The 15,170-nt window shown below is 35.4% G+C and overlaps 4 protein-coding genes across 4 annotated transcripts; 1 reads left to right on the top strand and 3 right to left on the bottom strand.

Annotated features, from left to right (window-relative positions):
* Positions 1-1,867: 1,867 nt before the first annotated feature.
* Positions 1,868-3,040, bottom strand: LOC110625699. The gene is made up of 5 exons (XM_021771331.2): positions 3,006-3,040; positions 2,885-2,920; positions 2,627-2,843; positions 2,433-2,537; positions 1,868-2,347 (listed from the first exon to the last, which is right to left on the bottom strand). Exons 1-5 carry the CDS (start codon positions 3,038-3,040, stop codon positions 1,868-1,870), a joined length of 873 nt encoding a protein of 290 aa, XP_021627023.2.
* A 362-nt stretch (positions 3,041-3,402) lies between these two features.
* On the bottom strand, positions 3,403-3,978 carry LOC122725040. The gene is made up of 2 exons (XM_043961463.1): positions 3,796-3,978; positions 3,403-3,705 (listed from the first exon to the last, which is right to left on the bottom strand). Exons 1-2 carry the CDS (start codon positions 3,946-3,948, stop codon positions 3,403-3,405), a joined length of 456 nt encoding a protein of 151 aa, XP_043817398.1. The 5' UTR covers positions 3,949-3,978.
* Positions 3,979-8,553: 4,575 nt separating this feature from the next.
* Positions 8,554-10,337, bottom strand: LOC110625698 (rac-like GTP-binding protein RAC1). The gene is made up of 5 exons (XM_043961462.1): positions 10,315-10,337; positions 10,025-10,232; positions 9,067-9,154; positions 8,870-8,979; positions 8,554-8,767 (listed from the first exon to the last, which is right to left on the bottom strand). The coding sequence occupies exons 1-5, from the start codon at positions 10,335-10,337 to the stop codon at positions 8,663-8,665; spliced, it is 534 nt and encodes a 177-aa protein (XP_043817397.1). The 3' UTR covers positions 8,554-8,662.
* Positions 10,338-11,235: 898 nt separating this feature from the next.
* On the top strand, positions 11,236-12,517 carry LOC110627030 (protein SODIUM POTASSIUM ROOT DEFECTIVE 2). The gene is made up of 3 exons (XM_021773251.2): positions 11,236-11,863; positions 11,948-12,023; positions 12,121-12,517. The coding sequence occupies exons 1-3, from the start codon at positions 11,378-11,380 to the stop codon at positions 12,276-12,278; spliced, it is 720 nt and encodes a 239-aa protein (XP_021628943.1). The 5' UTR covers positions 11,236-11,377; the 3' UTR covers positions 12,279-12,517.
* The last annotated feature ends 2,653 nt before the right edge of the window (positions 12,518-15,170 follow it).

Below are 15,170 nucleotides of genomic sequence, written 5' to 3'. Positions count from 1 at the left end.
AAAAATTCTTATTAATATAAAGCATGAATTCTACTGTAATTCTTATTGCATGATAAAAATTAAAAATACCTAGTACATGTAACAAAATAATGCGTTTCCATAAAAATAAATTAAATTAAATTATGAATGGAGAAAAAAAACAAGAAAAATCAACTTGGCAAAACAAATGGATGAGATTTAATGCATTTCTATGAACCACAGGGAAATAATACTACACTCCCAGTGGAAATAGAAATTGTGGTGTGAAAGAAAGAAATGATATGGCACCGCGTACGCCTAAATAAGCAGCCGCAAAATAACCCAACCGTGTCATCATCATAAGGTTGGCACTGGGTTCTCCCACAACTGGTGACAAAAATGATGGATACTTTATTTATTTTGTTCGTATCGAAGATCTCATAGTTCTGAATTTTTTCATTCTAAATTTGAGATTATAGCTTGGAGATGACTTTAATAACACTGAATTAAAGGTATTCGATGAAATTGTTGGATTTTATGTATATAAGGATTGGGCTTATGCGTTTTCATTTTCCAAATTTTGTAAATTTGATCATGACAGTTGATGTAACTGCCATGCCTTGTATGTGAATGGGAATACTTTTGCTGATATGATAGGGACTTTGTTCCCAATGGGAAATTAATCAACAACGTAGACATTTTGAAGCTGTGTCAGTCTGCTTTTTACAGATTAATTCATATGTTCATATTTCTAAACTTGAAAACTATCTCTTTCTATTGAAACGCGTTATTTATGTTACGTATTGCAACAGTCCCATGAAATAATTTGTCATTATTATAATATAATGCTAATAATTTAGTTTCATTGACAAATTAGAAAATAATTTTAATAAAGAAAGAGAAATTTATTTTACTAATTTTAATAAATTAGTTTCATTATTATAATATAACGCGAGTGATATTTGACTCGAAAGTGATCGGACGGCTGCAAACGCAGTGCCTCAGTCAATTAGCGAGTTTGACTTATTATCTGAAGGTCGTGGGTTTGACTACAACTGGGATCGGTTGCGGTTGATAAATTTTTTGGGCCAGTATGGTGGAAGAAATCTAGAAGGTATTCGCTTTTTTCATTGGTTTGGGTTAAGGCCCATGATTTAGATCTATTGGGCCAGTTGTCTTCAATTTTTAAGCCCTTGGGCTATTTTCTTTTCTAATTTTTAAAAATTTTATAATACTATTTAAATTTTTATTTCTTACTCTAAAATTTTTCTCCACTTTTTTATTTTCATCTGTCCATCTATTTTTTATATCACAATTAAAATATAAATTAACTATTATAATATTTTTTAAATTTTATTTAAGTTTCAATACAATTCCTTTTATCACTACAAGAAATTTCATAATTACCAACGGACAATTCTGTTGGTAATTACTGAAATTCCGTTGGTGAAACGGATCACCAACGGATCTGTGACGGACTAAGTCCGTCGGGAAAATCCTCGTTGGTAATTTTAATTACCAACGGAAATTTGTACCCGTGAGTGACAGTGACGGATGTTTGGTTACTAATCCGTTAGTGAATAAAAATACAGAATTACACATCCCTACCCCTACCCTGTAACTGTACATATACATCCATATACATCCATCTGCACCCTGTATATTCATATACATCCACATCCACAATCATATACATCCACATCCATCTATATCCTGTACACTCATATACATGGATCTGTACCTGTACCCTGTACATTCATATACATCCATTTGTATATTCATATAATAAAAATACTATAAACAGACAAAACTAAATTACTCATTAAAATATATAAAAAACGTAATGAATTTGTACTACAATTATATTTTGGAAAAAAAATTATAAACTGGTCATAACAAAATGTACATACTAAACTAAACTAGCTAGCTCATCATCTATATCATCATCACTATCTGTATGATGATCACCAATGACAGGAGTATCATCACGCCGCTGCTGTGGAGACGGAGCTGGAGGTGCCGTAGGACCAGATGTCTGAGTGGATGTCCCAATACCCTGTTGTGCCATCATCCTATGCATAAACATCTGCAGCTCGTCCAGCCTTGTGGTGATTCGACTATTCTCTGTCTCTAGCCAATCAATTTTATTCTGCATCCTGTTCATTGTTTCAATTGTAGGAGGATCCACTGGGGGTGCAGACGTGTATGATGCAGAACAATAAGCTGGCTCATGAAAATATGCTGAGGCCTGGGACCCTAACCCATAAACTCGACTCTTTTTCTGTCCGCCAACCGCTTCGTAGTACAGTTGGGCCTCATTTATGGGCGTTGGTTCATTGCTTCCCTCCTGTTGATGTGTAGCAGCCTCCTTCAGCTCTACGTATTTATCCTGCATTATAATTTTAAAGTAACATATAAGTAAAACAATTTACGTCAATCAAAATTGTTAATAACTACATTTAAGATGAACTTACATAAATAGCTTTTGATCTCGCATCAACAAACTCCTCCGTCCCCTTTCTCTTTTGTGTGGCCTCAAAAAGCTCATGCGGATGTGGTTTTCTGCCTAGTCTTTCCCTCTGTTACCAATTATAAGAATTGTAGCATTTGTCATCGAACCAAAATATTTATAAGAAGATAATTATAAAATAAAAGTTATAAGAAATACCATCCTCCGCTGGTGGGTGTACTGTGAAACAGAACCGCATGCGTGCCTGGAAATGCCAGATCCTGAACCTCCAGCCTCACTGCGCCTATTGGCAGAAAACTTCTCACACTTCTCTTTGTATTCAGAAGTGTTCCAAGTTTCCTGCCACTTCCTCAAAACATAATCAGGGGTTGCAAGATTTTTCGCCTTTCCTTTCCGGATTTCCCATATTAAGCCCCTGTATCGCTCAGCGGCTTTTTTCTGCCAGGCAATTTTTACCAAGCTCTCAATTGCTTGGTCCCATAGAAAGTATTTCTGCAAAAAGATTACATTTTATGATTAGATAGTAATTAAACAGTTCAAAAATAGATGATTAACTGATAAAATAAATATGCTTCACCTTGAATTCCTGCCAATAAAACTCTTTGGTTTCATTGGGCACAGTCTTCCAACAGTGGCCTTCCTCGACCAATCTTTCTTTCACTATCAGAGTTATCCTGCGGCTGCACATCTCCGACGGATGCAAACTACATGAACAAGATAATTTTAGAGTAAGTAAATGGTAACATTTAAAATATTGTAAATTAATAAACAATTAATTATTACTTGTTGTTAATGAGTGAAATAGTCTGTCTGAATGACTGTGTTCCGCCTACAGCAGTGGTCGATGCAGCTGATGCTGGAGCAGATGCAGGAGCAGATGATGGAGTAGATGCTGATGCAGATCCTGTCCCTCTAGCGGATGCAGTACCAGAAGGGGATGCAGAATGAGGTGAATGTGTATGTGATACCGGTGGTCATGGAGCTGCAGGAGGGTGGTGAGGATGTAAACTGTGACGGTGAGGTGGTGGAAGGGGACGGGGAAGCTGTGCATCGGCAGATGGTGCAACTGGTGTATATGATCGATCTATATGAGATGGCTGTACACTGGATGCAAGTGGAACCCATATCTGAAGTTCCGTATCCCCAAGTCCCGTCGGTGCTCGTGGTATATGCGCCTCATGCTCATGTCCGTCATCTGTATTCGCGTCCTCTTGACTTGCACTTACAGGAAGTTGAACCCGTCCTCTGGGCTTGCTAACCCTTCCACGTCCCCTCATCTGTGAATAAACAAAAAATGTCATAGTCAAAAATAATATAAAGTTCATAAACATTATATTAAATATATACAAATGTATTAAGGTACTCACTGAGTAATAAAAGAAATATACAACTCCAAACTTCTTTAGTATATAGATGAATTTAGTCTGATTCATATGAATTGTACTCATTATCACCGTCTGCATCTGCATCAGAATCAGGGTCACTAAGGAATTCATCTTCATCTGTCGAAACGTCATCATGAATCTCAGTCATTCCTCCGCTAGGATCATTGAGGCAGTGTTGTTGATTAATATCATCGATATTTACTTCAGCATATTCTATGTCATCTTCTTGAAAAGGTTCATATGTCTTTGAAGACGTTTGAGATACTTCAACAACGGGTCTACCTTTAACTTTCATCATAGCCCACCAATCATTTTTGTCACGACGCTTGCTCGGGTATGAAGCATAAACGACTTGTGTTGCCTGAGAGGCCAATACAAATGGCTCGTACTTACTGTATCTACGCTTATTGTTAATATCAACAATTCTATACTGTCGGTGCAGCTTGGTGCCCGTATTTGGTGTTGGATCAAACCAGTCACATTTGAAAAGTACAGTCCGCTTAATTGGTAGCCCTGGATACTCCAATCGCAACACCTCGACCAACTGTCCATAGTAGTCACTTTCTTCAGAACTGTAATTACTCCCTTTTATACATACACCAAAATTCATTGAGTTACTACTTGAATTTCCATTGATTGTGTTGAATTTACATCCATTAACACAATACCCATTAAAAGTGGTGACACTTCTGAGTGGTCCCTTCGCCACATCTTGCATAAGCTGATTTTGTACATTGTTTGGCGATTCATGGGCATACTTGTAAAACCATTTGACAAAGTCCCTCTCTAGTTTTTCATCAACAGCTGCATCTGTGATATTTGGTTGTGTCGACTTTACTCGCTCCACATAAATACTATACATACAAAGAAACAAGTAATGTTTAACAATAATGTACAATATAAGAGGTATTAGACTATTAGTATAACTACCAATACTTACTCAATATATGTTTTCACCTCTAGACAATTTAATAGAATATATGTTTGAGCGGCTTGGATTTCATCTTCAGTCATATATCTGGATTTTCCTTTTCCGATAGTTCTACTTGTGCATTTGAATATGCTCAATTTACCTGGTATGTCATCATCAGATACAAATTCATGCAAGTTGCGTGGAACCTTTCGATGTCTGGTCATTACATGTGCTTCAAAGTAGTGAGCAGAAAATGCACTTGCTTATTCTACCAAGTAAGCATTGCATATTGAACCTTCAACCCTTGCTTTATTTTTAACATTGTTCTTTAACTTTCTCAAGTACCTAGTGTGTAGAAACAAAAATTATATATGTTTACTAAGTAATTCATCATGGTAAGGAGTGCGAGTAAATATTAAGTACGTGTACCTCTCAAATGGGTACATCCACCGATATTGTACTGGTCCTGCAATTAATGCCTCATATGCAAGGTGTACTGGTAAATGTTCCATTGAATCAAACAGACTTGGAGGAAAAACTCGTTCAAGCTTACAAAGGATCACAGGAATTTGTTCATGTAACCATTGCATGTCCCCATTAGTAAGTGTAGTTGAGGTGAGTTCTCTAAAGAAATTGCTAAGCTCTGTTATTGGTTGCCAAACATTATTTGGTAAGAACTCTCTGAGAGCTATAGGAAGAATTCGTTGCATGAAAACATGACAGTCGTGGCTTTTCATACCAAAAAGTCTAAGCTTCCGACTATCAACACATCTCCCTAGATTGGAAACAAATCCGTCAGGGAATTTGAGTGTTTTAAGCCAATCACACAGTATCACCTTCGATTGGTTATCCAAACAATAACATACTTTTGGATATTTCCTGCTAATTGGATCTTTCTTCAATTCTGGTCTCCTGCATATTTCATTTAAATCTTCCCTTGATTTGATATTGTCTTTTGTCTTCCCCTCCACATTCATAACTGTATTAAAAATATTTTCAAATACATTCTTTTCAATGTGCATGACATCAAGATTGTGGCGAATCAAATTTGAAGACCAATATGGCAAATCCCATAATATGCTCCGCTTACGCCAACCAGTTATCTTTGAAAGCCGACAATTTATTTCATGACTGTCAATGTCTATAACCCGCCTCAACCCAATTTGCTCAATTTCTTTTAGCAAGTATTCGCCAGTTCTAATTGGCGTTGGAGACTTCGATACACATTTGTTTTTAATAAAAGATGTCTTGTTTCGACGGAAAGGGTGGTCGTCAGGCAAGAACTTCCGATGACTGTCAAACCATGTTTGTTTACCCCCCTTTCGTAATGTAAATGCATCTGTGTTTTCCATACAGTAGGGACATGCAGTGCGTCCTGCAGTGCTCCACCCTGAGAGCATTGAATAAGCAGGGAAGTCACTTATAGTCCAAATTAATGCAGCACGCATAGTAAAATTGTTCTGTTGGAAAGCATCGTAAGTATTAACACCAGTTGCCCAAAGTTCTTTCAATTCTTGCACTAATGGCTGCATGTACACATCAAGCTTCTCTTTCGGATTCTTGGGACTAGGTATTATAATTGTCAGGAACATGTACTCATCTTTCATACACATACCTGGTGGCAAATTGTATGGAGTTAGTATTACTGGCCATGAAGAATACTATTGCCCAGATTGACCGAATGGTTGAAATCCATCAGTGCAAAGGCCAAGTCTGACATTTCGGGCCTCCAGTGCGAAGGTTGGATGAGTTTGGTTGAAATGCTTCCAAGCAGGAGCATCTGAACAGTGGCGCATCACCCCATTCTCAGTTGCATGGTCATTGTGCCAAGTCATATACTTAGCTGTAACACATGACGCATAAAGTCTTTGCAAACGTGGTATAATGGGGAAGTAATACATCTTTTTGTATGGTATTTGACTCTTCCCTTTCCCCAAGTTGTGCTTCAGGCGTTTGAACCTTTCATGGTTACAAAATTTGCATCGTGTAAGTTCTTTATCATTTTCCCAAAAAATCATACAACCATTCGCACAACAGTGTATCTTTTGTACAAGAAGCCCCAATCCTCGGACTAGTCTCTTTGTTGAGTAAAAGCTGTCCGTCATGACATTGTCACTCGGTAACATCTCCTTCATGAGTTCACAAATCTGATTAAAACACTGTTCTGAGAAATGATGTTCCGCCTTCAGATTTAGTAAACGTGAAACAGCTGATAACTGGGAGTGAGTTTCACAGCCAGGCCATAGTTGTTGCTTAAATGCATTTAACATATCATACAGTTTCTGTGCAGCCGAGTTTGGCATCTCATATGTATCATTATGCATTACATGACAGCTTGTTGCATCCATGACCATGTCCTCAAAACGATTGAAATTTGGGTGATTAACACTGTCAGAACCATAAGACATGTCTAAATCTGTATCACCATATCCATCATGCACTTCAGTTTCACCGTGCAAATACCAAACAAGGTAATTTTGAACAAAACCATGCTTCATTAAATGATATTTAACTGTATTTTCATCTTGAAAGCTACGGTTCTGGCACTTAAATCGATTACAAGGACAGCGGATCTGATCGCCATTTAAATATTCTGTGCAGGTCTTAGCTTTCTCTAGAAATTCATTGATACCCTCTAAATATCTGGGATTCAGTAAACCGTCTATGAGACGAGCATACATCCAACTTCGTTCAGCAGTCATATTAACTACAATTAATATGCTGATATGAAAACAAATAACTTATAAACCCTATCTTCGAACAGAGCCTGAAAACCAACAATTAAATTGTGCATTATATCAAAATGATAATCTGATAACTACATACATTTTGGAACTAAATATTAACATAAATTTGAACTTGCCTGATATCAATGGCAGTATCTTCTACTGGAGGGGAAGGTGGCGGGGCAGTATAACCAGGTTCGTTAGGCTGTTAATGAGAAATTATAGCAATCAGTATACGTATTCAGCCATCATCCATATTAAAAATGCATCATGTTTGGAATATCTACCTATCCACGCACACTTAGTGTAAATTCAAACACATGCAACAAAAAAATTTCACAATGCAATTAGATTTCAATTTCACTGCCAATGTGCACCTGCTGGTGTATTTACTTGTGCATTTGCTCTGGCACTTTGAAGTGCACCTGCTGGTGCACTTTGAAGTGCACCTGCTGGTGCACTTTGAAGTGCACCTGCTGGTGCACTTTGAAGTGCACCTGCTGCTGTTGTATTTACTTGTGCACCTCCTGGTGCACTTGGCCGAGTGCACCAGCAGGTGCACACTTTAAATTGCACCTGCTGGTGCACTTGGCAAGTGCACCAGCAGGTGCACAAGTGCACCAGCATGTGCACTTGAAATGTGCACCAGCAGGTGCACAAGTGCACCAGCATATGCACTTGAAATGTGCACCTGCATATGCACTTGAAATGTGCACCTGCTGGTGCACAAGTGCACCTGCAGGTGCACAAGAGCGCACCAGTAGGTGCACGAGAGGGCACCAACAGGTGCACGAGAGTGCACCAGCAGGTGCACGAGAGTGCACCAGCAGGTGCACGAGAGTGCACCAGCAGGCGCACGAGTGCTGCACAAGTGCACCAGCAGGTGCACGAGTGCTGTACAAGTGCACCAGCAGGTGCACAAGTGCACCAGCAGGTGCACAAGGCAAGTGCACCTGCTGGTGCACTTGAAATAGGATCTGATGTGCCATTCATGTTATTCAACTCAGCTAGGCCTCAATTCCCAACCAACTTGAATTGACTATGTGAACCCTTTTTATCTCTTCTGTTAGGTTTAGGGCCATTAATCCCATGTTTGATCATGCAAATAATTTTTTAGCGCTTCAGGTTCAAGCCCATGTTCCTTTTGGCTCAGAAATCCTATGATAATATCTGAAATGATACAAGGCTAACTACAAACAATTCAAATATATCAATACCATAAAGAAGATGGAATGACAGCTAAGTTATTACCAAGTTTTGTTCCAACAAGAATTACTGGAACCCCAGGTGCATAATGCCTAAGTTCTGGAATCCACTGAAATGGAAAGTCAGAACAATTCATCAGCTCCAGAAACATAAACATATAATTTTACATGAACTCATCATCTAAAAAGAACAGCTATTGATGAGACATAACCTTTTTTGCGACATTTTCATAGCTAGCTTTGCTGATTAAAGAGAATGCAAGAATAAAGACATCTGCCCCTCGATAGCTCAAAGGTCTTAATCTATTATAGTCTTCCTGACCTGTTCAAATGTGAATAATAAATCCTAAAGCAATGAATAATTCCTGGTAACAAAGAACGAGGAAGTTTTTAAGGAACTTCAGATTACCAGCAGTATCCCATAGCCCTAAATTGACCGTGCTCCCATCCACAACCACATTTGCACTGAAGTTATCGAAAACAGTTGGCACATAATCCTGTTTTCAATCACAGAAGAAAAAATAAATAAAAATATGACCAACTTAAGCAAATATTTGGTATGCACTAAATCAGAAGCCGAAAAAAAAAGAAGCATTATGGAACACACACCACAGCATAAATAAATAAATATTAAGTTCAAAAAGTTCGAATCAGATAAAAGAGTTCGGTGATTTTTTTTTTTGGTCAAAAAAGAGTTTGATGATGAAAACTTAAACAGGTGGCAAGAATCACAACGCCAAATAAAGCATCAAAACAATTTCTTTCTATGCAAACCTTCCTAAAAAAAGGGTGATGAATAATCCCCAACACAGATGATTTCAGGCTTAATTCAAAATAGAACATTAGAAAAAAATCCAGCTCCCCTGGACCCATACTAACTCTGTCCACACCTTTAACGCTAGAGTTATTGCCCATTAAGCAAACACAGATAGTGTTACTCTAGCAGACACTTGTTACCAGTATAATTGATCGCACCAAGAAGCCAGTACGTGTAAAAATCAACATCATCTAGCCCTATAATTTCGACTTTAGTGAATTCCACGACTAACAAATTGAGGTTCAGAACAAGTACTGCGCTCATATAGAATCCATGAGCTCCAAGAATTAAAAACGCACTAGTAAGAGCTGGTCTAAGTTCTAAATACGTTGAAAAACCCAAAATTGAAATTCAAACTAAAATCTTCACTTAATTCATAAATACGTATTAAAAAACTTCTGGCCCGGTAGAGATGGTTACAGGGAAGAACATGGCTTTAAAAAAGAACATTTCAAAATAGAAAAAGAAAGGAACTTTGCAGAAGGGGAATAACCGTAGAAAAAAAAGAAAAATAACAAAAGGGGGAGAAAGCCAGAAAGAGAGAGAGTACCGTGGGAAAGGTGTTGCTAGTATAGGAAATAAGTATGCAAGTCTTGCCAACAGCGCCGTCGCCGACAGTGACGCACTTAATGAACCTGGAGCCCGTGGATATTGATGCTGAGAATAAGCTCCTTTGTCGACGGTCGATGGCGGCGAACCGTTGATGGCGGCGGACGATGGATGCACTTGGCAGTGAACGACGGAAAGGTTGGAGGCAACTTCAGATTTCAGTGATTTTGATTTTAAGGAATTAGGGATTTCATTTAAGACTGGGATTTTGGCTCCAAAATTTTCACTAACGGATTATTGACGGATGGCTTCATCCGTTAGTAGTCCGTTAGAGTGATTCCGTTAGTATTACTAACGGAATCACAAACCGTTGGTGAATCCGTTAGAATCACTAACGGATTTCAAACCGTTGGTGAATCCGTTAGTATCATTAACGGATTTTAAACTGTTGGTGAATCCGTTAGTGATACTAACGGATTTACCATCCGTTAGTGAAATCCGTTAGTGAAATTGTGAATTCTTGTAGTGTATAATGTTATATTTTATAAATGAAAAAATAATTTTTCTAATTAAAAATTATTTTTCACAAGAAGCAGACCATCTCCTTTTCGTTATTGATTTGATAGTTTTCATATTCTTCATAAGATAAAACAATTTATTTAGTGATATATAATAAGCATGTGCCTATTTCTAATAAATTCTCTTATTTTTTATTAATTAGTTTGAAAACAAATTTCTTGTAATGATTTAGAAAAGTGATAATAGTTGATGATTGGAAAATGAATTTCACGTCAGACAAATTAATGGCTAAATTGATTGATCTAAGATCACACATAGCCAACCTAATTAATAAACCCAATGATGCCTTAATAATAGTAAAGGACATGCCACAAGTAGTGGTAGTAATCATAGCATACAAAGGCTGCTAACCCCACCTTAAACATTTTTTAAACTCAATAATTAAAAGCTAAATCACAACTTTGAAGGTCCATAATTTTTTTTATATACCCTTTTATTAATTCAGATTACCCATTAAAAATTTCATAAAAATATAATTTTTTATAATATTTCTTAAATTTTAAATATGCTCTAGATAAGTGTAATTTTATTTCATTTTCTGAAGTTGAAGATACACAGATTAGATCAATGGCATTTCCAAGCTAGAATTATTATTCATTTCTTGTGGTGGGTCCAATTTGTGCTTCCTTTTCTTCTCTTTTATTCCCCTCCTATCCTCCAACTTCAAAAGCAGATTATTAGTTGGCCTATCTCATTAGACATTTTTTCTTAAATTTGGCATTTGGCATTGCTTCTGCTACTGATTCTCTCTGCTAGCTCTCTCACAAATCCAACCATGAAAAGAATGGATTTTTTCTGTTCTTCTCCAGCTTCCACAGCTATCTGTTCAAGCCTAGACCATCGTTCCATGGTCCGCAGTGGTACTACAAGACCCATTGATTACAGAAGATCCAAATCTTATGCTCCTTGTTCGTCTCATCATTTACCCTTTAATCCAAAACCTTACTACGAGAAGAACAGAAAGAGTTCTGCGAATGAACAAGATGATTTACGTAGAAAGAGCTCTGGTGATATAAGTGATCTCCGACGTCCAACAGCCTCCTCTTCTAGGTATCTTCTAAGTGATACAGTGCCCTTTATCGATTGGATTTCGGAGTCTCAGCATACAGGCTTAACTAATGCTCCAGCTTCTCATCGAAGATCTTCTTCGCCGGCTGACAGGATTTTGGAGCCTCAGCAAGCTACAAAGTCTAAGCATTCCAGCTCTGTTGATCATTCTCCTGCTTTAAAATCTTCTTCCTCAGCTCGCTCTCGGGACCAGGTTCTTAATAATTATCGTTTGTGAAGTTTCAGTTGGGAATAATTTCTAAGTTTAATTATAAATAATGCAAAATTAACGTTGCAGGTTGTCGTTTTGTGGGTGTCAATACACTGCAAGGGCTGTGAAGGAAAAGTGAGAAAGCATATCTCCAAAATGGAAGGTCAGTTTTAGTAGATAGGTAATTTCTTTTTTTAATTACTAGAAACGATCATATATTATTATTATTAGCTATATATTTATTAAAAAATTTTATGCAGGAGTGACTTCATTTAGTATAGACTTGGCAACAAAGAAAGTTACGGTTATAGGAAATGTGACCCCATTAGGTGTTCTTGCAAGTGTGTCCAAGGTAAAGTATGCACAGCTTTGGCCGTCTCCGGCGACGCCATCCTCCCACGTCTCTTCCACCAGATGATCCACCAGAGTTATATATGGATAGAGGAAGCTAGGGTTTTTAACTTTATTTTCTTTAATGCTGCAATCACCATTCTGTGTTCTTGGAACAATCAATGGTGATCTTTGTTCCAACATTTTTCCTTCTACTTTCTTTAATTTGAAAAGACAAGTTGCTTAGGTTGGAGTTGTGATGTTGTTTACTAATTTCCATATAGTATTCTCTTACATCTATGTTATATATATGTAGTTCTTGTAGCTAAGAACTTGTCTATATCTTAAAATGCACACCAATTTGAAGGAGCATTGACAATTTAGAAACAATGAAATTGAAATTTTATATAAAATCTGGGTTGAATTGTGTTATACATAAAACAATAACAAATATTAGAATAAGTTAACGATAAAAATTTTATAACATTAATTTCACTGTTATAAAAATTAATATATATTTAATAATATAAATATTTATTGTCAATCATTGATATTTTTTGAGAGATTCCTTCGATTCTTTAATTACATAATATCTGCAAATCTATTAATTTCTGCAAACAGAATAGGTGAGAGTCATCGGTGACTTGTTGAAATCAATCCAATACTCAAATCAATAATTTAAATAATTGAATAAGTTTATACAATAAAATACTGTATACTTAAGAATTGCATGCTTTATATTGATTTATGATTATTTTTATATTATAAAAAAATAAAATTAATTTTCCGTTTTCTATAAAATTGAAATTTATGAATTTCATATTTATAGAAATTTTCTTATTCTATCACAATCGTCAATAAAAAATAATAGTATTTAAATTTGTTCGTAATAAATGAGTCTGAATTATTTTAAGTTATCGTGACAAAAGTCTAATAATATGATATAGAGTAATCAAGTCACCATATTAATTAGGTCAATGTTTACAAGCGAAAAGACAATAATCGAGTTATATTTATATCATTTTTAAAAATCAATTATATTTAATCAAAAAATTTTCACATATGAGTTATATAAATAATAGTATATAAAAAGATATTAATTGATGAAAAGTTACATCCACAAATTTCATTAGTAGAAAAGCTTTAAGGGCCAGGATATATGACTAATTTCATTTTCTTCAAAGCTAAAAAACACTGAATTATTTTGCATCACCTGCTGATGCAACATAACACTAGAAAAAAATTGGGTGGAGGGGACAAGTTTTCAGGAAATTGAGTGATCAAGAAGAGCAAGCATATGAGATGATGGTGTATGGTAGGCATGATCGATCAGGTCATGCATTTTAGCTGTTAGGGTATGAAAAGTAGACACCACATTAATCATCATAACCTGTGGAAGGCATGAGAATTCGGATAAATGGGGTGGCAAAGGACAGAAAGTGTTGCTAATTAGGGACACACACACTCACACTCAGACTTTCCTTTTCTTGTCTGTCTATTGCATTATTAATATTGTACCCAAGAATGTGGAGGTAGGTAATGATTATTTCTTGCTTTGAGAAATCATTATGTTCCAGAATTAGTTAAATCTTTTATCAAATTCAGTTTGGGTATTTAAGTTAATTTGCAGAAATTTCTTTTTTTTTTATATTAAAATTTGACTTAACAGGGTGTCATTTTCTTTCCTTGTGGTGCAAATGTGGCCTTCCCACAAAAAGACCAAATCATGACACCAAGCTACACTTTTAGTTGGAAGGTCCATTCTAATTTCCCTTTTTCAAATTGTGGGGTTGCTTCCTCTTTCTTTCTCTGGTTTTGCTTTTTCAAACTTTTTTATAATGATCTTCTTTTCTATGGTTTCTCTACTTAAACGAGACAAAATGAAATTTGAAGATAACTAGCAGTGGAAGAATGCAGAAATTTCCAATTCCCCCATCCTTTTACCTTATGATTTGTTGATTTTTCTTTTCCTTTCGCCGGATGTTTGGTCATTGTATTTCTTTTGACTGTAACTTGAACGGCGGAAAGAAGAAAAAACCAGGAAAAAACAAAAAGCAAAAGCATGAATCCATCCAATGATTATGTATAAATATATTTTCTCATGATTCAAATTAGTGATTTTGGACGGCGCACTAACCATGATTTTAATAAGTTTAATCTTCAGTTTGGATTTAAAAGATAAAGATAGTGTTTATTAATTAGCATTTAGCTTTGATAATATTTTTTTATATATATTCTACAATAAAATAAATTATTTTCTATAAGAAAAGTATTTTTCACAAAATGATTTTTACAGAATTTTTTTAAAATGAATTATAAATTTTTAAAAGAAAAAAAGTTCCTTCACTGTTCATTTAATGTGAAAAATTAGAAAGGCAATATTTAAAATAAATTAATATTAAATTGGAATAATGCCTATAGATTAACAATTTCAAGTTTTAATTGGACCATCGATTTGATTATTTAATGAAATTTATAATTATTCTAACATATACTAGATTAAAAAGAACTCTACCCTTCATTTTTTTGTATAAAATAATTTGTATTTAAAAAATAAAAAATATTAATATATTTAAATATAATGATATTAATAAAAATGTTAAAAATACATTAAATAACTTATTATTTTGAAAAAATAAGTCAATTTTTTTAAAAATTGATTTAATTTGTAACGTATAAAATGTAGCCTATTTGTAATAAATTATTTGTAAGAAAATAATTCAATAAATAATAACAGTGGTAATAGGAATTGAATCTGGGGCTATAGAAAGAAGACAAGGAGAAATGATGAGAAAGTTTTAAAGTATAGTTTGGAAAAAAAAATGCATGAAAATGATAAAGAGAAAGTGAATGGTAATAACACACATATCTCATCCGAAATGCTTTTGTTTGGTTTCTCTGCTTTTTGAGACATGAATTCTTACTTTATGTCTGCATGTCCTTCATAACTTGGAATTTAATTCTCCCTTATGCATGCTTC

Source organism: Manihot esculenta, chromosome 11 (genome assembly GCF_001659605.2).
Source record: "Manihot esculenta cultivar AM560-2 chromosome 11, M.esculenta_v8, whole genome shotgun sequence".
NCBI classification, from domain to species: domain Eukaryota; kingdom Viridiplantae; phylum Streptophyta; class Magnoliopsida; order Malpighiales; family Euphorbiaceae; genus Manihot; species Manihot esculenta.
Note: the sequence above shows the minus strand (reverse complement) of the source record. Positions and strands in the feature narration are given on the sequence as shown.

Bases quoted from the DNA above. Each gene is read 5' to 3' on its own strand.
- LOC110627030 (XM_021773251.2), top strand. From the start codon at position 11,378: ATGAAAAGAATGGATTTTTTCTGTTCTTCTCCAGCTTCCACAGCTATC. The intron at 11,864-11,947 runs GTTCTTAATAAT...TTAACGTTGCAG, and splicing joins CAGCTCGCTCTCGGGACCAG to GTTGTCGTTTTGTGGGTGTC. The intron at 12,024-12,120 runs GTCAGTTTTAGT...AATTTTATGCAG, and splicing joins GCATATCTCCAAAATGGAAG to GAGTGACTTCATTTAGTATA.
- LOC110625698 (XM_043961462.1), bottom strand. From the start codon at position 10,337: ATGAAGCCATCCGTCAATAATCC. The intron at 10,233-10,314 runs GTTAGTGAAAAT...TGAAATCTGAAG, and splicing joins AAGCCATCCGTCAATAATCC to TTGCCTCCAACCTTTCCGTC. The intron at 9,155-10,024 runs GTACTCTCTCTC...GATTGAAAACAG, and splicing joins CTAGCAACACCTTTCCCACG to GATTATGTGCCAACTGTTTT.
- LOC110625699 (XM_021771331.2), bottom strand. From the start codon at position 3,040: ATGAAACCAAAGAGTTTTATTGGCAGGAATTCAAG. The intron at 2,921-3,005 runs GTGAAGCATATT...ATCTTTTTGCAG, and splicing joins TTTATTGGCAGGAATTCAAG to AAATACTTTCTATGGGACCA. The intron at 2,538-2,626 runs GTATTTCTTATA...AATTGGTAACAG, and splicing joins ACACCCACCAGCGGAGGATG to AGGGAAAGACTAGGCAGAAA.
- LOC122725040 (XM_043961463.1), bottom strand. From the start codon at position 3,948: ATGATGACGTTTCGACAGATGAAGATGAATTCCTTAGTGACCCTGATT. The intron at 3,706-3,795 runs GTGAGTACCTTA...GTTTATTCACAG, and splicing joins TATATTTCTTTTATTACTCA to ATGAGGGGACGTGGAAGGGT.